The sequence below is a fragment of the Pongo abelii genome, chromosome 16 (genome assembly GCF_028885655.2).
Source record: "Pongo abelii isolate AG06213 chromosome 16, NHGRI_mPonAbe1-v2.0_pri, whole genome shotgun sequence".
Classification (NCBI taxonomy): domain Eukaryota; kingdom Metazoa; phylum Chordata; class Mammalia; order Primates; family Hominidae; genus Pongo; species Pongo abelii.
Window position 1 is genome coordinate 46632048 of NC_072001.2, and position 27605 is coordinate 46659652.

Sequence of the window (27605 nt, forward strand, 5' to 3'; positions counted from 1 at the left end):
CTGAGGCTCCACTGACACTGTAGTGTGGTCTTTCAGGAAACAATCTGTAACCTGACAGCAGGTTTGTTACCTGAGCCGCTGAATATCTGATCCTTTGGCTCTGGAGAAGGGTACACTTCTGTGAGAGGGACCAATGATAGGGGATCCCAGGGGCCCCTCAGAGGAACCCAAGGAGATTGCTTGAGTTAGGAGCCAGTGATGCAGAAAGGAATAGGCAGACATGGAGATGGAGAACTGGAGATCAGGGGTGTAGTCTGGGGTTCTGCAGAAACATAGAAAACAAAGAGGATATGAAGGAGCTAAGAAGCAAGTAGGAGTTGAGGAAATTGAGGAAGAAAGGATGCCCAGGAGAAAGAAACTGGGCAGCAAGGTATAAACAGATGAGAGGCCCAGTCCAAGGATGGAGAATTCAGGCAGAGGAGAGCTGCTTTCGACTACTACCCAGAACCACAGAGTGTCAAGAGCTGAGCAGTACCCCAGAGATCACATACACCAAACTTTTTCACTTATAGATAAGGAAACAGACCCAGAGAAATGTGATTTGCTCATTAGGCCATTCAAATGTTTGGGTCTTTCCTTCCCCACTGGGATCCCCTATCATTTGGTTCTTTCTCTGTGGCCTAGTAGGTGAAAGCCCTATCAAAAACTCTGAGCTGAGAAGACAGAAACCAGATTAAATCACTATGCACAGGGACTGATCTCCCTACACACAGAACTGCTCATGGAACAGAGAGAGAAAGAGATGTCATTCAAAATAATCTGGTCTGGGTCAGGGTTAGAAGTCGTTTTTGTTGTTGTTTTTGTTTTTTGTTTTTTGGGGGGGAGGTTTTGAGACGGAATCTCTCTCTGTCACCCAGGCTGGAGTGCAGTGGGGCTAGCTCACCACCACAACCTCTGCCTTCGGGGTTCAAGCAATTTTCCTGCCTCCGCCTCCCAAGTAGCTGGGATTACAGGCACGTGCCACCACACCTGGCTAATTTTTGTATTTTTGGTAGAGATGGGGTTTCACCATGTTGGCTAGGCTGGTCTTGAACTCCTGACCTCAAGTGATCTACTCACCTCAGCCTCCCAAAGTGCTGGGGTTACAGGCGTGAGCCACTGCGCGTTTTTTTTTTTTTTTTTTTTTTTGAGATGGAGTCTCACTCTGTTACGCAGGCTGGAGTGCACTGGCACTATCTTGGCTCACTGCAATTTCTGCCTCCTTGGTTCAAGCGATTATCCTGCTTCAGCCTCCCAAGTAGCTGAGGACTACAGGCATGCACCACCACGCACGGCTGATTTTTGTATTTTTTGTGGAGATGGGGTTTCACCATGTTGCCCATGCTGGTCTTGAACTCCTGACCTCAAGTGATTCATCCACCTCTGCCTCCCAAAGTGCTGACATTACAGGCTTGAGCCACCACCCCAGGCCAGGGTTAGAAGTCTTTTCCATGCTCCATCTATATCTCCCCAAAGGCCTTCACTTTACACCAACTCTAAATAGCAATTCAACACTGAAGCTATACCCAAACTTGTATTCTGTCCTTCTTTCCCTAGAACCCTTCCCCATTCTCTCCCTCAAATCCACACATGGAACTTCATTATTAATGTGCTTCTGACCTAGAAGATTCACTTAGGATCACAGAGTTTTATTTTTGTGTATTTATTTACTTAGAGACAGGGTCTTGGTCCGTGGCCCAGGCTGGAATACTGTGGTATGATCCTAGCTCACTGCACCCTCGAACTCCTGGACTCAAGCAATCCTCCTGCCTCGGCCTCCCAGGATCACAGAAGAGACCTGAGAAAGCCTCTGGTAAGAACTTCTCATTTTATAGACAGGGGAATTGAAGCCCAAAGAAATGGAATGACTCAACCCAGGTCACAAAGACAGCTGGGAGCAATGATGAGATTTTCCAAGGCAAATCAAAAGTTGAGATCAGTGAAATGATCTGTTGTGTAATTTTACCAATATTCCCTTTGCCCATCAAGGATACCACATCTAGTCTAAAAAGCAGACAGATGAATCCAAGGGAGAATACGACCTGAGTTCCCAACAGCTTTGTGGTTCCAGCCCATCCTGTAATCCTTCCGAATTTCTGCCCTTCATTCTGTAACAACCCTCTTATAATAAATTATCCTTCTTTCCTCATAGGGTAGCAAAAAATGAGACGCTCTAGGTTCAAACCCTGGTTCCAACATTTACTAGCTGTGTGTCCTGGGGCAGTTTCTAAATCTGTTTTTGGTTTTTTGTTGTTGTGGTTGTTGTTGCTGTTGTTGTTTTTACTGTAAAAAGCAAAAATCCCAGTGTAGAGTTTTTGTGAGAATTAGATAATGCATTTAAAGTACTTAGTGCAATGTCTAGCATTCATTCAACAAAGATTAAACACTTATTATGGCCCAGACACTGGTACAGAATAAACATTCACTCAATGTTACTATTACTATTATTAGAATAGCTCAAGATGATTTTCTCTACTCGAAACTAAAGGAGTTCTAATGAATACATAAATGATTACCTGGAAGTTGTATCTTGAGTGAAAGACCTTCAGAACAGATATGGAACTAGTTGAGTCAACCAGAGAGGGAAACAATGAGGATTCCCTTAACTCAGGATGGAAATTTTCCTGGCAGTCCACGTTCTGCTGTTGTAAGCCATTGATTAAGCAATTCTCTTGCTGCTAAGGATTCAGACTATGTGCAAACTGAGGGCGAAGTGCTTAGGGTTTATGGCACATATACCAGGCTATTTGAGTGTATTGGTTATTGCTTATAATTTGATAAAGTTCAACAAGAGTGAGACAAGTTCCAACCTACAGATGACCAAATGCAAACAGAACAACCAGCAAATTTAAATTACAAAGCTCCAGAACAAGAAATTAATCATATGTCCTGCTAAAATGAAATGGATAAGACTGGTGATAACTGGAACACTCTGTGATCTGCCAGTTAGAATGAGTATACCTGGGAAGAGCCACAGGAGTTGAGAACTGGGAAACATCCTGACTCCCCAAAACTCCCACAGGACACTCTCTGCCTGACAAGAACAGATACCTCCCTAGGCAGTCGCGGTGGCTCATGTCTCTAATCCCAGCACTTTGGGAGGCTGAGGCGGGCAGATCATGAGGTCAAGAGATTGAGACCATCCTGGCCAACATGGTGAAACCCTGTCTCTACTAAAAAATACAAAAAATTAGCTGGGCGTGGTGGCATGTGCCTGTAGTCCCAGCTACTCAGGAGGCTGAGGCAGAAGAATCGCTTGAAACCGGAAGGCAGAGGTTGCACTGAGCCGAGATTGCACCACTGCACTCCAGCCTGGGCAACAGGAGTGAAACTCTATCTCAAAAAAAACAAACAAAAAAGAACAGATGCCTCCTTTTTTTTTTTGAAACTGAGTCTCACTCTGTCGCCCAGGCTGCAGTGCAGTGGTGTGATCTCAGCTCACTGCAACCTCCACCTCCTGGGTTCAAGCAATTCTCATGCTTCAGCCTCCTGAGTAGCTGGGATTATAGGTGTGCGCCACCACGCCCAGCTGATTTTTTGTATTTTTCGTAGAGACAGGGTTTCGCCATGTTGCCCAGGCTGGTCTCAAACTCCTGGGCTCAGGCAATTCACTTACTTCGGCCTCCCAAGTGCTAGGATTACAGGCGTGAGCCACCATGCCCAGCCAGATGCCTCCCTTTGTAAAGTACAATTATTTTTCTCTTTTTTTGGTTTGGTTTTGGTAACTGAAATATTTATTGCTTACTAGATATCTAGGTGTTTCTCACATTTCCCAGATCTCTTGCAGTTAGCTGGGCTCAGGTGATTAGTTCTGTTCAATGGACTGTGGTTGATCAAATAATTTAAGAGCTAGCAAATGAGCCTCCAACAATCTCTTCCCTGTTGAGGCAACCTAGAAACTACATGTTGAGATGGCAGTGTCACAAGGTCAAAATAGCCTGAGGCTCCAAATTACCACAGCATTTACAGTCAGTCTTTGTCATTTGTGAGTTCTGTATTTGTGGATTTGCCTAGTCACTAAATGTTTGTAACCCAAAATCAATACTTACAGTGCTATTGAAATGGTCATTCACAGACTTATATTGAGAGCTGACAAGTTGGAGTCACCTGATAAACACGTTCCCAGCTGAGGTGGAACAAGGCAGTGCTCTGCCTTCTTGTTGCAGCTCTCATGGTGTAAATATTAGTGTCTTTTTTTTTTTTTTTTTTGAGACGGAGTCTTGCTGTGTCACCAGACTGGAGTGCAGTGGCGATCTCAGCTCACTGCAACCTCCGACCCCCTGGTTCAAGTGATTCTCCTCCCTCAGCCTACCGAGTAGCTGGGATTACAGGCATGTGCCACCACCCCCCGCTATTTTTTGTATTTTTAGTAGAGACGGGGTTTTACCATGTTGGCCAGGATGGTCTCAATCTCCTGACCTCGTGATCCGCCCGCCTCGGCCTCCCAAAGTGCTGGGATTACAGGCGTGAGCCACCGTGCCTGGCCAGTGTCTTTTTTGAGGTCTATCTAGTGATACACTTTTTGTGTTTTGGGGCTGTTTGTTGGTGATTTCACCGTTTAAAATGGCTCTTAAGCTTAATGCCAAAGAGTTGTGTGGTGTTCTTAAGAGCAAGAAGGTTGTAATGTGCCTTATAGAGAAAATGTATGCTAGAAAACTTCATTCAGGCCAGGCGCAGTGGCTCACGCCTGTAATCACAGCACTTCGGGAGGCAAAGGAGGGGCGGATTACTTGAGGCCAGGAGTTTAAGACCAGCCTGGCCAACATGGCAAAAAACCCATCTCTATTAAAAATACAAAAATTAGCCAGGTGTGGTGGCATGAGACTGTAGTCCCAGTTACTTGGGAGGCTGAGGCACGAGAATCACTTAAACCCAGGAGGTGGAGGTTGCAATGAGCAGAGATTGTGCCACTGCACTGCAACTTGGGTGACAGAGTGATACTCCATCTCAAAAATGTCAGAAGAGACTAATTTGAGTAATAATAGTAAAACTCCGGTCTCCTGCACAGCCAGCTCTGTGTGGGAAAAAGAAAGAAAGAGAGAAGGGGCAGGGAAGAGAGGGAGAGGGAAGGAAGGAAGGGAGGAAGGAAGGAAGGAAGGAAGGAAGGAAGGAAGGAAGGAAGGAAGGAAGGAAGGAAAGAAGGAAGGAAGGAAGGAAGGGAGGGAGGGAGGGAAAAAAGGAAGAAAAGAAAAAAAGGGAAGAAAAGAAAAAGAAAGTCAAGAGCGTATATCTGTGTAGTGTTGGGGGGAAAAAGGGAAGGAGGGAATATTCATCAAATACCTATGAAGCAGTGCCTTATGAATCTTTTTTTTTTTTTTGCAACCTCTGCCAGCCAGGTTCAAGCTATTTTCCTGCCTCAGCCTCCTGAGTAGCTGGGATTATAGGCGCCTTACACCGCCCCCAGCTAATTTTTGTAGTTTTACTAGAGACAGGGTTTGACCATGTTGGCCAGGCTGGTCTTGAACTCCTGACCTCATGATTCATCTGCCTCGGCCTCCCAAAGTGCTGGGATTACAGGCGTGAGCCACCACACCTGGCCATTCTGAATCTTTTATGTGCAGCTACATCACCTGATTCAATAGGCCTGGGGGATGGGGCCTGAGATTCTTTTTCCTTTTTTTTGGTTGGAATGCAGTGGTGTGATCTCAGCTCACTGCAACCTCCACCTCCCGGGTTCAAGCGATACTCCTGCCTCAGCCTCCTGAGTAGCTGGGATTACAGGTGTGTGCCACCACGCCCGGCTGATTTTTGTATTTTTAGTAGAGACAGGGTTTCACCATGTTGGTCAGGCTGGTCTGGAACTCCTGACCTCGTGATCCACCCACCTCTGCCTCCCAAACTGCTGGGATTACAGGCGTGAGCCACCACGCCCGGCCTCTATACTTATTTTTTAAATTATTTTTTAGTCTTGTGCTAGTGAGAGATTCTACACTTCTAACAAATGACCAGATGAAACCAATTCTGCTCATCTTCAGGCCACACTTTGAGCAAAACTATTCAAGAGCATCTCCTTTGTGGATAATATATGTAAGATTTACGAAATAATGCTTCCTTATTCTGTTTTATGATGTTTATTGTATTCTGATTGACAAGTTCAATGGATGATGCTCCAGTCCAGCTCTTTTTTTTTTTTTTTTTTTTTTTTGAGACGGAGTTTCACTCTTATTGACCAGGCTGGAGTGCAGTGGTGCACTCTCGGCTCACTGCAACCTCCACCTCCCGGGTTCAAGCAATTCTCCTGCCTCAGCCTCCCAAGGAGCTGGGATTACAGGCACCCGCTCCCCCACACCCAGCTAATTTTGTATTTTTAGTAGAGATGGGGTTTCACCATGTTGGCCAGGCTGGTCTCGAACTCCTGACCTAAGGTGATCCGCCCGCCTCGGTCTCCCAAACTGCTGGGATTACAAGCATGAGTCACCACACCTGGCCCAATTCAGTGTTATTAAATATATTATATTGTTGAACTATTCAAGGCTATCTAATTCCAGAACATTTCCATCACCTGCCAAAGAAACCCTATACCTATCATCTGTCAGTCTCAATTCCTCCCGCCCCAACCCCCAAGAAACCACTAATCTACTTTCTGTCTTCATAGATTTGTTTATTCTGGACATTCAATTCATTTGCCTTTTCCCCATCTTGGCCTTTTTGCCAGACATACTCTTAGGTGAGGACTTTATAATTACCACCTTATCGCCCCCTTTCATCTCTGCCCCATTTGGGTAGCAGCCCTTACTTAAGGTTGGGTGTTACTGACCTTACCTCCAGTTCAGGAGAAAGCCTTAATTAGTGATTTCATCACATCCACCACCTTACCTCAACAATTTGTTCAGACGTAAGCATATGACCTAACTTCTTGGTCCAATCAGAGTGGTGGTCAGGATATCTTTAGAGGAATGGAGGTTGACTCACATACAGTTAATGCCCAAATTTTAAGTGAACATGTCGTTGAATTTTTACATCTATATATACCTGTGTAACCACCATGCAGATCAAGATATGGAACATATCTATAGCACTCCAGATGCTTCATGCTTCCTCCCCATCAGTACCTTCACTCCAAGAATAACCATTACTGTGACCCAAAGCTCAAAAATTTTGTTCATTGACTGAGAAAGGAGTCACTGGCTCTCTTCCCCTGCATATGGGTAAATAGGTATGCAAGCCTAGGCGCTTCAGAAAATTATCTGGCTACCCAAGTGAAGCCAGTCTGAGAATAACAAGAACACGTGGAGGAGAGTGCAGATAGGAAAATTCCAGAGAAACAAAACCACAGATCTAACAACAGTGAATTTTTACATTAAATCAATCCTGAAGCTATACTACCTTTGAACTTTCCAGTCTCCAGTAAGCTATTTTATTGTTTAAATGGCTTCAACTGATTTGTTTCTCAACTCAGAATTTTTAACCCGAGTTAGAACCTTAGCTCTACCTCTTACTTGGTATATGCTCTTGGGCAAGCTACTTAACTTACTTAATTTCTTTAGGCCTTAGTTTTCTGATCTCTAAAAATGTGAAGTTATCTTCCATATATGATTATTTTATGAAATATGCATACTCTATATACAGTATATATATACTAAATATATAAATATCCTCATATATGTTAAACACTCAATAAGTGATATAATTTTTAATAATAAACATGTCTAAAGACTTAAGTCTTCTAATGATGGAATGGGATCCCTTCTAGATAATAAATCCCAAATAACTAGAAACATTAAGCATTACCTGGATAATCCTCCTTTCAGTGATGTTCTAAAAGGTGTTCCTGCTTTGATGGGAGATAGATTAACTCTGAAATCCCTTCTAACACTAAAAACCTGTACAACACTTACTGATTTGAACACTGCCCTGAGCAATGGCAAAATGAAATAAAGAGACTTTCGGTCCAGAAACAGGTAAAAATAATATCCAATTAAAGTTAATGGTTCACAAGAGAAGCAATATGAGTAGAACACGCAATGGAAACAATACTTCTCAATTAGTTACACTAACAGCTCTGAAGATCTCCTTACTCCACAGAGAGGCCTTTACCTATGCATCATGGAGGGAGAGGGTAAAATTAGGACTCTAATCAGGCAGTAGAGGTTGCAGGAAGGGTGGAAGCTATAATGATAAAGTCAAGAAATGAGTCAGATTCAGGAGCTGTGGAAAGGGTAGAAAGCTAAGGAGCACAGACTCCACTGGCATCTGAGCTAACTTGTTTTGTTCTTTTTTAGAGATAGGGTCTTGCTATGTTGCCCAGGCTGGAATGCAGTGGTATGATCCTAGCTTGCTGCAGCCTCGAACTCCCTGCCTCAAACAATCCTGCCTCAGCTCATAGCTGGGACTAGAGGCATACATCACCACACTCAGCTTGAACTAACTCTTTTGCTTGACATTATCCCTTTCAATATCCCTTATCTCAGAGGCAGACTACTGAGCAGCTACTAGGAGTATCTATTAGACACACACACACACACACACACACACATATATATATATTTTTTTTTGAGACAGAGTCTCACTCTGTTGCCTAGGCTGGAGTGCAGTGGCGCGATCTTGGCTCACTGCAACCTCTGCCTCCCAGGTTCAAGTGATTCTTCCGCCTCAGGCTCCCGAGTAGCTGGGATTATAGGCATCTGCCACCACACCCAGCTAAATTTTTTTTTTTTTTTTTTGTATTTTTTAGTAGAGACAGGCTTTCACCATGTTAGCCAGGCTGGTCTTGAACTCCCGACCTCAGGTGATCTATCTGCCTCGGTGTGCCAAAGTGCGGCCAGGCGTGAACCACCGCGCCCGGCCTAGACACTTATACTTTTTAATTTTAATGAATAGACATTGTTCTATCTGAACAGACATTTATATTTTCAATTCTCTATTTCCAACAATTCCCTTCATTATCTTTTGCTGGGCCCAAGGATATTGAAGCCATCCATTGCTTTACTTGTCTTCCAAGTTCATCAGTGCCTGCACTGCAAAGGAAACAGATTGTGAGGCTGGAGAGCTAAGAATATTCTACATATATAAATGTTTGGTGAAGACCTTGCTTTTCTGTGTTCTAGGTTTCCACAAAAGTCTTTATTAATCTTTTAATTAAGCTTTATGATTCTGTGTACTCTTTGCCATAGACAAGTTTATCAGGATTAAAGAAACTACCTTGCTGCATTTTCCTCCTTTTCACCCTGTCCTCCCTAGAGAATAAGTGGGAAGGCAGGGCTAAGAATGACTAGAAGGAATAGGATTAAATTTAGGCAACATTGTGAAGTAAGCGAAGCCTGTCTTTCACATCTTGCCCTAAATTCTGTGTTCCAATGTTATAAATTCCTCTTGTTGCCCACCTGTGCCCACCACACACAAATACACAGTCCTCCTCTCTAATTTCTTATTTTCAAACTGAGTTGATTTCAACTAGATATGAGGGGGAAACCCCAGATAACACATATTAAATTGTAAAAATCTGCCCTTAACTTTTCTGTTTTTGCTTTGTTTTGAGACGGAGTCTTGTTCTGTTGCGAGGCTGGAGTTCAGTGGCGTGATCTCCGCTAACTGCAACCTCTGCCTCCCAGGTTCAAGCAATTCTCCTGCCTCAGCCTCCCGAGTAGCTGGGACTACAGGCATGTGCCACCACGCCCGGCTGATTTTTTGTATTTTAGTAGAGACAGGGTCTCACCATGTTGGCCAGGATGATCCTGATCTTCTGACCTCGTGATCTGCCCGCCTCGGCCTCCCAAAGTGCTGGGATTACAGGCGTCAGCCACCATGCCCAGCCTTTTTTTTTTTCCTTTTAGAGGGAAATTGTATTAATCCAAATTAGTCATAGAGTAATGAAATTTAGGAAAAATAACTTTGAATAGATAGTTCTCAGTTTACATCAAACTCTACTATTTAAATCACATATTTATCTTTATAGAGGCTGACACTAGAAGGGGCAGATACAAACAGAAGTTTAGAATTCATAAACCTCTTTAGGGAGTTAGGACAGTGAACACCTGTGGGCCTCCTGCTCATTGTCTGATCCCCCATAGCTCTCCAGCTTGAGGCTTAGGCCCTGCTGCTCAAGTCTGAAATGTAATCTTCAGAGAGAACAAACGTGCAGAAACTGGTGGGCTGCCCAAATCAAGCAAGAGCCTACCTTGTCCTAATTCCCAACAACTGGGATTCGACTTTCTCTTCTTGGGAAATAAGCTCTCATACCTCATAGGATTTGGGCATCCCCTGCTACAGAAGCAGAGTTTCTAGGTTCTCTCTCAGTTAGAGAAAACTGGGACACATTCCCAGAATGTGACATACCAAACCAAGAATTTGCCTATTTTAGGTGTAGGCAGAAATTGAGAAGCTGAGATGCCAGAATAGTGGACAGCTATAAACGCTATATATATATATTCCCATTGTCCCCATGACTGCCCTAACTCCATACCTGCAAACTCCTGTAACTTCTTACGCTCCTCTAGGTTATACTGAAGCTTTTCTAGCAACTCAAAATATCAGAAGAGTGAGTCTCTGGGCGAAACACAGTCATCCTGATCCAATTCCATTAGCCCGGGCAGATTTTCGTGCACAAGTTTCCCAGTCCAAGTGAACTGTAGGGAGGAATGCTTCAGAAAAGCATGTCTAGACTTGTAAAAGTTGGGTAAGAGCTGGTAAATCCTATGGTGTGGGTGGAAAGGTGGAGTTGAAAGAGGTAACAGAAAGCAAGGGGGGAAAGGGTTCATCAGCAAGAAACCACTTTTTAAAATGAGCAAAGAGGCCACGGCCACACTTACCCAAAGTGAAGAAGTAGTACAGGGGAAATTAAGAAGCAAAAAGAAAGTAATTAAGACCAGAAAATTGGAAAGGAGATATAGTAGGAGAGCTCCTGTTAAGACTAAGATGTCTTATAGAGGAGTCTGAATTCAAATGGAAAAAACTCATTAGTATAGTTCTTCGGCTCACCAACAGATTCAGAAAATCTGGATTCAGAAGAGGAAGAATAGGAAGAGGATGTGGAGGAGACACAGGAGGAAGACTGGTACTCTCTCTTTTTTGACAAGGTCTCTTCTGTTTCTGATGCAGATGTTATGAAATCCTCTTCAGTGGCACCATAATTAGACTCTATTTCAGACACTTCTGATAACTCCAAACTTTCCCTTTGTTGACTAGCTCCTCTTGAACTGAAAGAAGAAATTTATGGCTTCACAAACATTTACAACATATGACTAGTCCACTCATTATTCTGGTTCTGCCCCTGGCCACCCCCTAAAGCTGGGGCATAAGACAATGAGGGCCAAATTACTCCCAAACTCTAAACTCAGGCACTTCCAACTTCAATCATTCATGTGTCATCCTTAACTCTTCTCTTCCCTCCCATATCCAGTCCATCAAGAAATCCTGCTGACTCTACCTTCAAAATATATCTTTCTCACTAACTCACTGCCACCACTCCGGCCTAAGCTGTCATCATTTCTTGCCTGGGCAGCAGCATAGCCTCCCAACTGATCTCTCTGCTCCTTCCCTTGTTCTTCTATCGACACAGCAACCAGAGTAATCCTTCTTAAATGTAAGTCATTTCATGTCACTCCTCTGTTCTGCTTGCCATTTCAAAGTCCCTACAATGGCACCCATAACGCTACAGGATCAGGTCACCATTATCTCTCTGACTTCATTTCCCAGCACTCTTCCCCTTGCTCACTCTACTACAGTCACAATGGCCTCTTTGCTGTTTCTCAAACACACCAAGCATGCTTCCAGCTTAGGACCTTTGCACTAGCTGTTTCATCTGCCTATTAACACTCTTCTTACAGATATCCACATGGTGATCCCCTTACCTCCTTCAAGTCTTTGCTCACATTACCTTTTCAATGAGGTCACCGTGACTACCCTGTTTAAAACTACAGCCCATCTGCGGCTGGGCACGATGGCTCACGCCTGTAATCCTAACACTTTGGGAGGCTGAGGCGGATGGAGTGCCTGAGCTCAGGAGTTTGAGACCAGCCTGGGCAACATGGTGAAACCTCGTCTCTACTAAAATACAAAAAAATAAATAAATAAATTAGCCAGGCATGGTGGCGGGCACCTGTAGTCCCAGCTACTTGGGAGGCTGAGGCAGGAGAATCGCTTGAACCCAGGAGGCGGAGGTTGTAGTGAGCGATATCATGCCACTGCACTCCAGCCTGGCGATAGAGCGAGACTGTGCCTCAAAAAAAAAAAAAAAACAAAAAACAAAACTACAACCCATCTGCAATTCCACCTTCTACTCCCAATCTCCCTTAACCTGTTCTACTTTTAATTTTCCCATAATGCTTATCATATTTTAACAGATTAATTTACTTAATGTATTCACTGCTTATTATCTCTTTACCACTACTAATACGTAAGTTCCATGAAGCAGGCATTATTGTCTATTTTGTTCACTGATACATCCCAAGCACCTACTAAGTATTCAATAATTCTTTGTTCTTTATTGTTTTTTGTTTTTTTGAGACAGGGTCCTACTCTGTCACCCAGGCTGCAGAGCAGTGGCACAATCATGGCGCACCACAGCCTCAACCTCCCAGCTCAAGCAATCCTCCCACCTCAGCCTCCTAAGTAGCTGGGACCACAGGAGCACACCACCACATCCAGCTAATTTTTGTTCGTAGAGACAGGATTTTGCCATATTGCCTAGTTTAGTCTTGAACTCCTGAGCTCAAGTCATCTGCCCACCTGTTTTCCAAAATGCTGGTATTACAGGCATGAGTCACCATACCCACCCCGCTAAATTTCTGAGATGGGATCTTGCTCTGTTGCCCAGGCTGGAGAACAGTGGTGCAGTCAAGTCTCAATGCAGCCTTGAACTTCTGGCTTGAACTTCAAGCAATCCTCTTGCCTTGACCTCTCAAAGTGTTGGGATTACAAGTATAAGCCACCACATCTAGCCAGTAATTATTTGTTAATGAGTGAATGAGTTTACTTCTGCTTCTGCTTTTTTTGTTCACTGATAAACACTTGGGGTCTAGAATCATATCTGTTTCATTGAAGGTATTTGTATTAGTGTCCTGTGGCTGTCATAACAAATTACTATCAACTTGGTAGCTTAAAATGACAGAAATATATTCCGTCACAATTCTAGAGGCTAGAGTCTGAAATGAAGGTGTTGGCAGGGCCATATTCCCTCTGGAGGCTTTAGGGGAGAAGTTCCTTGCCTCTTCTACCTTCTGGCAGCTGCCTGGCATTTCTCAGCTTCCCCTGGCTTGTGGCGGCATTAGCCCCAACCTCTATCTCTGTCTTTACATCGCCTTCTCCTATTCTCTGTGTCTTCTCTTCTTTCATCTCTTATAAGTATGCTTGCCATTGGATTTAGGACCTATCAGCATAATCTAGGATGATCTCATCTCAAGATCCTTAACTTAGGATCTTTTTTTTTCCAAATAAGGTCACATTCACAGGTTCCAGGGAGTAAGAACATGAACATATTATTTCGGGTGCCACTAGTCAACCTACTACAATATGCAGTTATTAAATGAATGAATTATCTCTCAAAGCTAATCTTCATCTTCAGTTTTCCACCCTCTCCTCCTTCATGTGTTTCTATCCCAGTTCACATACATACTCCTAACCTGTCATCTATTTTGCTATGGCTTGACGTCAGTGCTTCACGTGACACGTTTTTTCTCCTGCAGAGCAAAAAAAAAAAAAAGAGCGAAGACAGTTATATTCAAGCAAAAGTGTGGTAAGAAAAAAGAGTTCATATCAGAAAGTGAAGAAAACTAATTGGGGAGAACAAATTGTAGTCAAGGAGTGAAAAAAAAATGGAGGACTCCCCACAGTGGATGAAGAATCAGGCAGTATTCTAGAGCTAGAGAATTCTTATCCTTGGGGGCAAATCTACTGTCACAAAGGGAAAAGTGGGGTCAAGGAGTAGAAACAAGAAATGAGCTCAGGAAACCCTTGAGAAGGAAAGTTGGGGTTGAAAAGGGAGAAGCAGACCTCCGGATGATCTGCCGCTTGAACATGTCAGCTTTGAGCTGAACCTCCCGACGTGCCATCTCCTCATTCAGCTCTTTCCTGATATTCTGAAAGTTAGTAACTGCCCCAAAGGGCCATTAGGAGTTGGGAGATGGTAATGACTACACCTGGGAAGAGGGCTTGGGTGGAGAGAATCCAAGTGAAATATCCAATCCAGAACCCAAGCCTTTCTGCTACACTAGGTTCTTTATACCCATAAGCCACCAATCCCAGCTTTCAGACTAAGTTTTTCCCAACCACTCTTCCCAAACAAGTTTCACCTCCTCTATGCTTACCCATCATGGCTACTATGATACTTCGAAAGATAATGGAGCCAAGCAACAACCAAAGGATGAAATAGATGCTGCTGAAGATGCTACTGACTTCAGGCACCTTCCAGATGTCCTGAAGAAGCACATACCAATGATCCAAGGTGAAGAGAATGAACACTGTTACCAGGGAATTCGGGAGGTCCCTAAAGAAAAAGGCATGTGAATAGACAGAAGCAGAGACCTAAACCTTTCAAAAATGGTACCATTCTTACTTTTAAAGAAACATAAAGCATTTCTTTGTAGTTTGTTCTGATTTTGGCTCCTTTTCTACCACACTCAGTTTTTAGCTAATCATTCTACAGTTTGAAGTTTTTTCTTGTTGTTGTTGTTTTTATTAGATGGAGTCTCACTCTGTTGCCCAGGCTGGAGTACAGTGGCACGATCTAGGCTCACTGCAACCTCCACCTCCTGGGTTCAAGAGATTCTCCTGCCTCAGCCTCCCGAGTAGCTGGGATTATAGGCATGGACTACCACGCCCAGCTAATTTGTGTATTTTTAGTAGAGATGGGGTTTTGCCATGTTGGCCAGGCTGGTCTCGAACTCCTGACCTAAGGTGATCTGCCCATCTCAGCCTCCCAAAGTGCTAGGATTACAGGTGTGAGCCACCGCACCCAGCCTAAATTTTCCTTTATCATGAATAATCTATGACTAACTCTCACTATTCCATTAGTCCTTGGGTATAATAAATAATAAATAGGTATTGACTGAATTTTTAAAAGATGAATGAATCACCAACTAGATAGTTTTTCCTTTTTTGAGACAGAGTCTCACTCTATCATCCAGGCTGGAGTTCAGTGATCTCAGCTCACTTCAACCTCTGCCCTCCAGGCTCAAGCAATTCTCTCGCCTCAGCCTCCCGAGTAGTTGGGATTACAGGCCTGCGCCACCATGCCCAGCTAATTTTCATATTTTTAGTACAGACAGGGTTTCACCATGTTGGCCAGGCTGGTCTTGAACTCCTGACCTCAAGTGATCTGCCTGCCTCAGCCTCCTAAAGTGCTGGGATTACAGGTGTGAGCCACCATGCCTGGCTGTTTTTTCTAAATTTATTCTCTACTGCTCTACGGACTCCACTTAATAGAAGATCACTCGCAAATTTAGCAAAATTTAGCAAAATTAGCAAATTTAGCAAAATAGAAGATCATTCAGAAAATTATTCCTATTAGTTTGCTGGTATGAAATGATATGCAAGTAAATGGGTATGTTACATAAACATATGTGATCCTAAATAATGAACATATACAAATTATAAAATTAATATTTAAAAATTACTAAAAAAGTAAAAAGTTTCCAGGAAGGTATCTAAATTTTCCTACCTTTCTTTTCAGTTCCCCATACATAATTTATTGAAAACATCAGAGCTTGTATAGGATAAATTCTGGGACTTTCCTAACTCAATACTTTTACAAAACTATCTGTTAGGGTCTAACAGAGTCCTGAGAGGCGCTGACGAGATTGAATTATAATTCATAAACAGGATTATCTACTCTAAATTCAAGCTGATTTTCTTCTAGAAAACACTGATTAGTGCAGTTTTGTTAATATTTAAAAAATATGTAACACTTCATAAATTTGTATTTCATCCTTGCACAAGGGCGATGCTAATCTTCTCTATATTGTTAGATATAGAGAATTTTAGTACATGTGCTGCCGAAGTGAGCACTGATTAGCGTTTTCTAGACAGAGATTAGGAATAGGCGTGTGCATGTGTAATATGTAGAGATTGGGATAAAACCAGTGATCATATTTGAGAATCATAGTAACATTCATTGATCACTTATAATGTGTTACATACTGTGCTAAGTGCTTAAATGCATTACCACCTTTAACCCCACACTCTTATGAAGTAGCACTGCTATTATTCCCCCCACCTTTCTTTTTTTTTTGAGACAGAATTTCACTCTTTGTGGCCCAGGCTGGAGTGCAGTGGCTCAATCTCAGCTCACTGCAATCTCCACCTCCCAAGTTCAAGCAATTCTCCTGTCTCAGCCTCCCGAGTAGCTGGGATTACAGGCACCCACCACCATGCCTGGCTAATTTTGTATTTTTAGTAGAGACAGGGTTTCACCATGTTGGCCAGGCTGGTCTCGAACTCCTGACCTCAGGTGATCCACCCACCTTGGCTTCTCAAAGTGCTGGGATTACAGGCGTGAGCCACCATGCCCAGCTTATTCCCATTTTTCTTTTCTTTTCTTTTCTTTTTTTTTGAGATGGAGTCTCACTCTGTTGCCAGGCTGGAGTGCAGTGGCATGAACTCGGCTCACTGCAATCTTTGCCTCCCGGATTCAAGCAATTCACCTGCCTCAGCCTCCCGAGTAGCTGGGACTACAGGTGCATGCCACCACGCCTGGCTAATTTTTGTATTTTTGGTAGAGACGGGTTTTCACCATGTTGGCCATGATGGTCTGAATCCCTTGACCTCATGATCCACCTGCCTCGGCCTCCCAAAGTGCTGGGACTTCAGGGGTGAGCCACTGCGCCTGGCCCCAATTTTTCAAAAGAGGTAACGGAGACACAGAAACCAAGCTTAACCACTGGAGTGTACTGCTATTTAAAGATGCCTGATGACAGTGTGGTTTGAATTTGCAAAACCCAGAATAAACATGGAACTAGCTGCCCTAACCTCAAGATCAGAGCTAATACCATTCACTGTTCTTTTGCTTTCTCTTTCCCTCTCCCTATTGTGTTCTATTTCAGTTTCTTGGAATAGACTATACTTTTTATATTACTATACTTTGGACAAGCTTCCTGGTCTCTTAGCCAAATTTTCTCCCCTCACTCAGCTGTTCCCCAGCTCTGCTTACGAGAAGAACACATGGTACTCCAGGTCCTGATGAGGTGAATGGGTGTACTCTGAGAAGATGTAGACACCAGTCACAACAAAAATGTAGAAGATGAACAGCAACATCAAGAGGAAGGTCATGCTCTAGAGGCCATACCTCAAGTCAGGCATGGGCCAGACTAGGCTGATCTCCACCAACAGCCCAGTCAAGCCCACCTGGCAATCCCTAACCAAACCCTCTCTTGCACTGCTGAACCCAGTCATCTCTGAACCATGGCACCTGTCCCCAGCCCCTTCTCATCCAATAACATTTCACAGGACGTTTCATTGCCTTCTTTGACCCACCCAGATTTGTTTCATATTCTTTTTTTTTTTTTTTTTTCTTTTTGAGACGGAGTCTCACTGTCGCCTAGGCTGGAGTTCAGTGGTGCAGTCTTGGCTCACTGCAACTTCCGCCTCCCAGGTTCAAGTGATTCTCCTGCCTCAGCCTCCTGAGTAGCTGGGATTACAGGCACACACCACCACATCTGGCTAATTTTTTTAATTATTTATTATTTTTTTTTATTTTTAGTAGAGACGGGGTTTCACCATGTTGGTCAGGCTGGTCTCGAACTCCTGACCTCGTGATCCGCCCGCCTCGGCCTCCCAAAGTGCTGGGATTACAGGCGTCAGCCACCACGCCCGGCCGATTTGTTTCATATTCTATGTTAAGCCCTCATATTTATCTACCTTGCCCCCTGCTTTAGCTTGCAACAGTCAAATCACCTTGAGGGCCCTGACCAGGACCAAAATAATAACTCGAATTTGATGGAATTGTGCAAGGAGTTTGAGAGACCTCAGCACCCGGCAGATCCTTAGAAGCTGAAGCCACTCCGATTGGCCTGTTACTCCTACCAATACCACAACCTCGGGAAGCAGGGACTGTGGAAAACACACAGATTATAAGTAAAATACACCCCAAGGCACCCAGGCAGAGTTGTACCTTCTTCATCTCATCCTCTTCATTGTTCCCTGGGCATTATCCCTTGAATAGCATTCTCTGAGAATTGCTTACTATTCAGCCTTTCTATATTAAGTTGCTTAAACACTGTACTTCAACTAGTTTAGATATAAAAAAGGGGATAAAATTCATGGTTATTTAATTGGGTTTTTGTGGAGCATAAATGAGATAATGTAACGAAAACACTTAAAATAGTGCTTGGCACTTAGTAAGTGCTCAGTAACCGGCAGATGCTCTTGTTGGCGTTGATGTTGTAGTTAGTCTACCTTGCTCCTAGTACCAACAACTCCTCAGTGACTGATGTTTAGTTTTAGGAAAAAAAATCAAAAGAAGGAAGTTAAGTAAATTTTTGTTTCTTCCTATTATCATGTTAACTTGTCTTGTTCTTTCGATTCACCTAGGCACATTCTTCATCCCACTAAACGAACCCTCAGGATCTCTATCCTTACCAACATGGTAACAACAAAGTCAAAGACATTCCAGGCACTCTTCCAGAAAATGGAAAAGTTGGATAGCCACTTAAGGAGGATCTCCAGGATGAAAATAAGCAAGATAAACCAAGCTGCCACCTCCAAGGTCAGCTTCAATGGCCATAGTTTGGTATTTGTGGATTCCAGCAATTCTGTGAGGATAGAGCAAAGGAGGAATAAAAGTTAAGGAAGCTGGAAACTGAATGATGGAGAATGAACACACTTATAAACCACAGTTTTGCCCAGTACTGTTCCATTTTTCTTTGAGTTTCTCTTCTTAATACTCTTGCTTCAACCTGTGAAATACAGGGAAGGACACAATTGACCATAAAACATAGCCACAACCAATCTGTTGATATAGTTATGTCTGCTCAGCTACAAGTCACTTGCGATCCACTCTGGGGGTCACACAGCTACTAAGAGACTACTCTCTTTAATTACCCCTACCTCCAACCCCCCACCCCCATCTACTGTACTGTTATCTCAGTCCCAAAGTTCACAAGAAAGCAATGGGTCTTGAGAACAGAATGAAAATATAAGGCCATGATATCTGAAGTACTTTATAACGAATGTAGAAACAAGCCAGAATCATTAGGATATATCGAATTATAACAATAAATCACTTGGTTCTGTTAGCTTTCTTTTAAAACTTTTCCTTTCTTCTTTGCCTAAAATTGGTTTTGTTCTGCAAAGCAAATTGAATGCATACTTCCTCTCTAGAACCTTATTATTTACTAATTGCTATTCCTTAATTAATTGCCTTTCTCTTTCAACCTTCTTCATCTCTTTCATACAATTAGTGGATGTATGTCATGCTCTAGAAAAAAAAAACACGGAAATTAAAATGGCTTAAGAGCTAAATAGAAATCAACATTGTGGTGCTCTGGCTTTAAATTCATCCTGATGCTGAACTGGATCCCGACAAAAAGAACAGAACCATACTTCAATCATCCCTAGAATTTTACAGAGGTTGGCCCCTTCTAAAAACCAATGGAGTTACGCTATACTTATTCCTATGCTTGTTTTGAGACAGAGTCTCACTCAGTCACCCAGGCTGGAGGAGTGCAGTGGCATAATCATGGTTCACGGAAGCCTGGATCTTCCGGGCTCAAGAGCCTCTGGGTAACTGGGACCACAGGCACATGTCACCATGCCCAGCTAATTTTTTCTTTAAATTACTTGTAGAGATGGGGTCTCCCTATGCTGCCCAGGTTGGCCTTAAACTCCTGGGCTGAAGCGATCCTCCCGCCTTGGTCTCCCAAAGTGCTGGGGTTATAGGCATGAGCCACTGCACCCAGCACTGCTATGCTTATTTAGGCTCTGTACTTCTTCTGTAAGTTTTTCTTTCATACACATTTCTCTAAGATGGACAATATTTCACATTTTAACATCCATGAAATTAGGATGCTTTTTTTTTTTTATTTTTTGAGATGGTATCTCGCTCTGTTGCCAAGCTGGAGTGCAGTAGTGCAATCTCAGCTTACTGCAACCTCTGCCTCCCAAGTTCAAGCAATTCTCCTGCCTCAGCCTCCCAAGTAGCTGGGACTACAGGTGTGCGCCACCATGCCTAGCTAATTTTTGTATTTTTGGTAGAGACGGGGTTTCACCATGTTGGCCAGGATGGTCTCCATCTCTAGACCTCGTGATCTGCCCACCTCGGCCTCCCAAAGTGAGGATGCATTTTACAATCAGCGATGTGTCCCAGTTTAATTGAGCATGATTTTTATTACTTATTGGTAAACAGTGAATTTCACCATTGATGACAGCTTAGATTCAATAAAATACAAAATTTTTTCACTTAACAAATTCTAGCTCTCAGGAGCATGCGATTATATAATTAGAAAGAGCTGAGGACCACATTTGTGGCTGGAAAATAGAATGCTATCATTTTTATTCAGTTTTTGCCCTTGCAAAACAGGAACCCAAAGAGAACAATGAAGTAAAATAAGGCTCTTGTAAAGCAGAATATAGTTTTGAGTAGTTTAAAATAGTTTAAGTAGGGAAGTCCAAATTACAGAAGCAGTAGCACTTTTACTCTCTGGAAAAAAGAATAATTTTATAGAAGCTAAACAAACCCAAGGAAGTTCAGAGGAACGAATAGCAGAAATTGCCTCAGCAGCACGGAATGTGCAAAAGTGACTGCCTCCACTCTACATCAAGTAATGTGTCCTCTCTGAAGATGAAAAATAACTTTTTAAAATTCTTGGAATTTTTCAGGCTGCTATAGCAAGGCAAAGGAGTCTTAATGGAAATAGAGACCAGGAGCCCAGTGAAGTCTACCCAGGAATCTTAGCCAGTGAAGTGAAGTAACAGTGAACATCTATGCTTCAATATTTTTCTCAGGGTGACAGACAAGAGCCATTTGATCAAGCAAGTCAGGCAAATATGTAATTCTGTTTTACAAGGTAGAGTTCACCATGAACAGTCATCTATTGCTACTCCTTATTCTAGAAAAACAACAGTAGGTCACCTCACAGAATACCAGGTAAATTCACATTGGTTTCAAGGAGTCCAATACTATAGGTGAGGAGAATAGTACACTGTAACAATAAACTGATATGTAGATTTTCACATTTACACAGTTTTAATATTTTTAGTAATGTTTTGGCTAGTTATATCCATCATGAACCAAGGAACACTGATGTTGAAACATAATTTCTTTCTTTTTTTTTTTGAAATGGATTCTCACTCACTCTGTTGCCCAGCTGCCATCTCAGCTCACTACAAACTCCGCCTCCCGGGTTCAAGCGATTCTTCTGCCTCAGCCTCCTGAGAAACTGGAATGATAGGTGCACATCACCATACCCATTGATTCTTGTATTTTTAGTAGAGACGGGGTTTCACCATGTTGGCCAGGTTGGTCTTGAACTCCTGACCTCAAGTGATCCGCAGGACTAGGCCTCCCAAATTGCTGGGATTACAGGCGTGAGCCACATGCCCAGCCAGAAATACAATTTCATGAAGAGCATTAAGAGTGATAATTCTGGCTGGGCACCGTGGCTCATGCCTGTAATTCCAGCACTTTGGGAGGCCGAGGCGGGCGGATCATGATGTCAGAAGTTCGAGACGATCCTGGCTAACATAGTGAAACCCCGTCTCTACTAAAAATACAAGAAATTAGCCAGGCGTGGTGGCGGGCGCCTGTAGTCCTAGCTACTCGGGAGGCTGAGGCAGGAAAATGGCGTGAACCCGGGGGGGTGGAGCTTGCAGTGAGCCGATATCGCGTCACTGCACTCCAGCCTGGGAGACAGAGCAAGACTCTGTCTCAAAAAAAAAAAAAAAAGATAATTCTGCAAGTTTAATCTCAAGATGATCTTCATCAGATTCTATAAATTCCATTCATTTGACCAAAAACTTTATATAGCACATCAAACCCTCCCTAGGACTTTAAAAGTCAATGTAAAAAATTGTAATCTTCAGGAATATGCCCACCTTTGGGAAAAAATTGTAATGATATTATACTTAGGTTTTATTTTATTTTTGAGACAGTGCACTGGTGAGATCATAGCTCACTACTGCCTCAATCCCCTGGGCTCAAGTGATCCTCCCACCTCAGCCTCCCAATATACTCAGTTTTTAATTTTAAGTAAGGATTGTCTACACTTGCAATGTGTTATTTTCTGACAAAGGCTTGCAAATGAGTCAAATCATTTTTTCTTTCTCATTATTTAGAAACAAAATATGAGATTTTTAAAATAAGCCAATTGATGTTTAAAGTGCAAAACAGAGGCCAGGCGTAGTGGCTCATGCCTGTAATCCCAGCATTTTGGGATGCCGAGGTGGGCGGATCACGAGGTCAGGAGATCGAGACCATCCTGGCTAACACAGTGAAACCCCGTCACTACTAAAAATACAAAAAATTAGCCAGGTGTGATGGCAGGGGCCTGTAGTTCCAGCTACTTGGGAGGCTGAGGCAGGAGAATGGCATGAACCTGGGAGGCGGAGCTTGCAGTGACCTGAGATGGTGCCACTGCACTCCAGCCTAGGCGACAGAGCAAGACCCCGTCTCAAAAAAATAAAATAATAAAATAATAAAAATAAAGTGCAAAACAGAATTACCAATATCCAGTTGTGGAAGTAGATTTTTTAAAGCCCTAACAGTTTAGATCGCTTTGTGATCTGGAAAAAAAATTTTAAGCCTAAAAAAATTCTTAATGTTTATCATATGAATTAGTCTGTTCAAAGAAATCTGTTAATCACAAATAATTTCCCTTTGCAAAATCCCTCCTCCCTTTCTACCACAAGAATAAGCTTAATAAGACAAAATTTCCATGAGCTTGCCAAATAATTTCTAGTCTGGCAATCTACTTATCCTCTGGCACAGTGATCATGTTTCATATTCAGTTAACTGTTTTACCAAATAGAATAGTTAGTGCTATTCTATTTTGATTTGTCTATTAGATCTAGGGCAGGAGTCCCAAGTCCCAGGCTATGGACTGGTACCAGTCCATGATCTGTTAGGAGCCCGGCCATGCAGCAGGAAGTGAGTGGTGGGTGAGTGAGCATTACCGCCTGAGCTCCACCTCCTGTCAGATCAGCTGCGGCATTAGACTCTCATAGGTGGGCGAGCCCTATTGTGAACTGCGTGTGCGTGACCCTTAGGAGAATCTAATGCCTGATGATCTGAGGTGGAACAGCTTCATCCTGAAACCTCCTTCGTACCCCACCCATGGAAAAACTGTCTTCCAAGAAACCAGTCCCTGATGCCAAAAAGGCTGGGGACCACTGATCTAGGAAATCCTGTATAGTTACTATTATTTACTTCATTCCAAGGCTTAGGACTATAATCCTAGCCATGCAAGGCAAATACATGGCAGCAATCATACAATAAAAGGGAATTATAAGTAACTTAGTTCAAAATCTTCACCATTACGAGGAGGACATAAAACACCTCAAAGTATATAGTATACTGTAGTGGGTCCATGACATCAATTATTGTTGTATATTTAAATATATTTGACCTGACTGCACTAAAGGACTATTTTTTTTTAGACAGGGTCTCACTTTGTCACCTAGGCTGGAGTTCAGTTGCACGATGGCTCACTGCAACCTCCACCTCCCAGGCTCAAGCGATCCTCCCACCTCAGCCTGCTGAGTAGCTGGGACTACAGCCATGTGCCACCACACCTAGCTAATTTTTGTATTTTTTGTAGAGATGAGGTTTCTCCACATTGGCCAGGCTGGTCTCAAACTCCTGAGCTCAAGCGATCCTCCCGCCTCAGCCTCCCAAAGTGCTGGGATTACAGGCATGAGCCACCATGCCTGGCCCCCAGAGATAAGCTTGCAGGGGACTTGGAGCTAGAGGCAGAGTCCTGAACTGGCTACAGGCACTGGACATTTCTGTTGAGGAAAGTATCTGTGTGACATAAACAGCCAAGAGCTTCATAACTATGCCCTTCTCTTAAAAATTCCTCCTAGGCTGGACGTGGTAACTCATGCATGTAATCCCAGCACTTTGGGAGGCTGAGGCATGAGGATCACTTGAGCCCAGGAGTTCAAGACCAGCCTGGACAACATAGTGAGACCCTGTCTCTACAAAAACAAAATCAACATAATTAGCTGGGTATAGTGGCATGCACCTGTAGTCCAAGCTACTCAGGAGGCTGAGGTGGGAGGATCAATAGAGCCCTGGAGGTTGAGGCTGCAATGAGCCATGATCACACCACTGTACTCCAACCTAAGTAACAAAGTGAGACTCTGTCGCTAAAAAATAAAGTGGGAGACTTCCATACAACAGTGAGAATGAAACAAGTGAGTAGTTCTACTGTCCTTTCATCATTTCTGAGTAGTTTGAGATTATCAACAAATGAGCTCACTGATTTTGCAGACATCCTTATGTTTTGAATATGTTTCATATAATTTATTATTGGTTTAAGAATCATTTCCTTTTAAGTAATTTTTTTGGCTCAGCTAATATCTTAGTGGTACCTACCTTTCCATACTTGGGAACTTTCTTGTTTGTACTTGAATAATATTTCTAAATATAATTGTAAAAATGTAAATGTTAGGCTGGGTGCAGTGGATCACCCCTGTAATCCCAGCACTCTGGGAGGCCGAGGCGGATGGATCACGAGGTCAGGAGATTGAGACCATCCTGGCTAACACGGTGAAACCCCGTCTCTACTAAAAAATACAAAAAATTAGCTGGGCGTGGTGGCAGGCGCCTGTAGTCCCAGCTACTCCGGAGGCTGAGGCAGGAGAATGGCGTGAACCTAGGAGGCTGAGCTTGTGGTGAGCCGAGATCGTGCCACTGCACTCCAGCCTGGGCAACAGAGTGAAACTCCATCTCAAAAAAAAAAAAAAAAAAAATGTAAATGTTAGATCGTTCACTGATAGGCACCAATATCTTTAACAGAAAAGGTTAATGCAAACAATTGTCAGGCTAAGCTGACAACAGAAATAAAACTGGTCTTCCCAAGTTCAATTCCTTGTGGATTTGTTACACTGCTACATATTACACTTAGTTTTATGTGTCTAGATGTTCTGTATCTAGTATACTCTTGAGAGCCCTCCAAATATTAATATTTCTTTTTTTTTTTGAGATCAGGTGCAGTGGCGTGATTTCAGCTCACTGCAACCTCCGCCTCCCAGGATCAAGCCACAGCCTTCTTCTGCCACAGCCTCCTGAGTAGCTGGGATTACAGGTGCCCACCACCACGCGCAGCTAATTTTTTGTATTTTTAGTAGAGATGGGGTTTCGCCATGTTGGCTAGGCTGCTCTTGAACTCCTGACCTCAAGTGATCCAACCACCTCGGCCTCCCAAAGTGCTGAGATTACAGGCATGAGCTACCATTCCCAGCCAATATTTCTAGATTTTAGCAGTTGCATAAATCCTACTCCAGGAGGCTTAATATAATTGTCCTTAATATAAATGTCACAATTCAAATGACATTCAAAAATGTAAAATGATCAATTTAGAAAAAAAAAATTACTCCTACCCACTTCCTCTTTTTTTATTTTTATTTTTCTTTTCTTTTTTTTTTTTTTTTTTTTGAGACAGAGTTGTACTCTGTCGCCCAGGCTGAAATGCAGTGGCACAATCTCAGCTCACTGAAACCTATGCCTCCTGGGTTCAAGCGATTCTCCTGCCTCAGCCTCCCAAGTAGCTGGGACTACAGGCCATGCCACCACGCCTGGCTAATTTTTTGTATTTTTTAGTAGAGACGGGGTTTCACCATGTTGCCCAGGCTGGTCTTGAACTCCTGAGCTCTGGCAATCCGCCCGCCCCGGCCTCCCAAAGTGCTGGGATTACACGTGTGAGCCGGCGCCCCCGGCCTCACTTCCTCTTTCATACAATGTCAGTTCTCACCTATTTCAACCATCAATACGATCGTATTCAAAAAGACCAGGAAGATGATGAAGTTTTTGAAGAGAGGACCTGTTGTCTCTTAAGGAAACGTACAGAGTGGAGTTCTTTCTGATTTATGCAGCTGAAATAATAAGAGCAATAACATAAGCAGTGAAAATGCGACAATGGAGTATGGGGAGCAAAAAATAAGTCATTAGTCAGATGATCAACAGCCAGGATAAAAATGAGTGACATGAAAGGATACACTCAAGGACCCATTCGGCCCACAAAGAAAGGGGTGGCCTCTGACTGCAGCGCACATGAAGCCTGCTTAACAGCCTCTCGGCATGTGAAATCTGTCCTATACGTTGAGGCTTTATAGAGAAACGCACTAGCTGGTGTTGATCCCTCAATATAAGTTTCTTCTGGCGGGAAGGATCTACAACAAAAATTAAAAAGGGATAGTGGATAAATACAAAGAAAATAGAGCAGGTAGGGTTGAGGGCAGGGATACTGGTCAGATAATGGGTCCCCCTAATGCCTTACTGCTGGTCCTGTCCTTCTCTTCTCACAGCAACTAAGAATTCTCTTTGGAGTGAGAGCAAATGTATTGCTTATGACCAACACTGTCCATTCCCACAAAAGCAGCACGTTCACTCCCAAAGTTTTAAGAGTCTTTGACAGAAACTCTTCCTAATCATCCATGGCTAGTGGCTATCCTAGGCCTAAAAGTGAAAGACGTGGATTCTATCTCTTCAGTTTTATTTACAAGCCCTTGATTTATCAGGTTTGGTAAACCAGCAACTAAACCAACCTCCCCAAAATTTTCCACTCTTAAATGTAGAGGATGTGGATAGGAGTCTTAAATTTAAATTAGTGAAGAAATAGGCTGCTGACCAAGTAACTCCCTGATAGTGTGCTGCGGCACAGCTTGGCTCAAGCCTTGCAAATGCTCGATGAGAGAGAAAGTATCGATGAGACGTGAACGAATGGCATCAGCTCGGGGCAGCTGCATCTGCCCTTCTTGGTGGTAAGCGGCCATGTCTGCTAAGAAAATGTAAGCATCAAGTGTCATTTCATTCTTGGAGCTGCACCAAGGATTACAGGTTTTCTGTCCCCTCCTCCCCACCCTCTTTGCCCTTAAGATTCCTTAATGTACCCACATCTGCGAACTAGGAGCAGTTGGGAAGAACAAACATTGTACTAAGACTCAGGGTTTTCTGAAACAAAAGGGGCTAAGAGTGGTAAAGACATTGCGCAGTCGACCAAGTGGCCAGGCAGCTTCACTTTGTGACGGCACTACTAATTAAAAGCTCATTAAAAAAAAAAAAAAGTCCGGGCGTGGTGGCTCACGCTTGTAATTCCAGCACTTTGGAAGGCCGAGGCGGGCGGATCACGAGGTCAGGAGATCGAGACCATCCTGGCTAACACGGTGAAACCCCGTCTCTACTAAAACTACAAAAAATTAGCCGGGCGTGGTGGCGGGTGCCTGTACGCCCAGCTACTCGGGAGGCTGAGGCAGGAGAATGGCATGAACCCGGGAGACAGAGCTTGCAGTGAGCGGAGATCGCGCCACTGCACTCCAGCGTGGGCGACAGACCAAGACACCATCTCAAACAAAACAAAACAAAACAAAAAACTCAATAAAAAAGGAGCAGCCACAAGGGCAGGGGCCCGGGGCTGGACAAAGAAGAACCTGGGTCCCACCTGGGCCTGAGAGAATCGGGCAATGAGGTGGAGTTGGGGCTTGGCCTGCCCACGAAAGAGAAACCGAGTGAAGAGAAATTGGACAAAATGCCTAAGCCT

General features: G+C 43.3%; 2 protein-coding genes and 1 pseudogene across 2 annotated transcripts in view; all 3 read right to left on the reverse strand.

Moving 5' to 3' along the window:
- The window catches only part of LOC100434832 (stereocilin-like), a 29349-nt gene extending 18781 nt beyond the window's left edge, over positions 1-10568 (reverse strand). Inside the window, 3 exon segments of the mRNA XM_063716632.1 lie at positions 71-8936; positions 9635-9745; positions 10382-10568. The gene's annotated coding sequence lies outside the window, so the exon portion shown is untranslated.
- Positions 10381-27165, reverse strand: LOC100440025 (cation channel sperm-associated protein 2-like). Its single transcript, XM_009249783.3, has 11 exons — positions 26697-27165; positions 26065-26238; positions 25821-25889; positions 18490-18662; positions 17806-17961; positions 17063-17184; positions 14223-14401; positions 13909-14008; positions 13539-13595; positions 10897-11114; positions 10381-10544 (listed from the first exon to the last, which is right to left on the reverse strand). The coding sequence occupies exons 1-11, from the start codon at positions 26872-26874 to the stop codon at positions 10480-10482; spliced, it is 1491 nt and encodes a 496-aa protein (XP_009248058.3). The 5' UTR covers positions 26875-27165; the 3' UTR covers positions 10381-10479.
- Positions 15807-15921, reverse strand: LOC112129137 (U6 spliceosomal RNA; annotated as a pseudogene).
- Positions 27166-27605: the final 440 nt, after the last annotated feature.

Coding starts and splice junctions, on each gene's coding strand:
- LOC100440025 (XM_009249783.3), bottom strand. CDS start 26,874: ATGACACTTGATGCTTACATTTTCTTAGCAGACATGGCCGCTTACCAC. Junction 14,402..17,062: donor GAGTACCATGTGTTCTTCTC/GTAAGCAGAGCT, acceptor CTTTTTCTTTAG/GGACCTCCCGAATTCCCTGG. Junction 14,009..14,222: donor TATCATAGTAGCCATGATGG/GTAAGCATAGAG, acceptor CCTTTGGGGCAG/TTACTAACTTTCAGAATATC.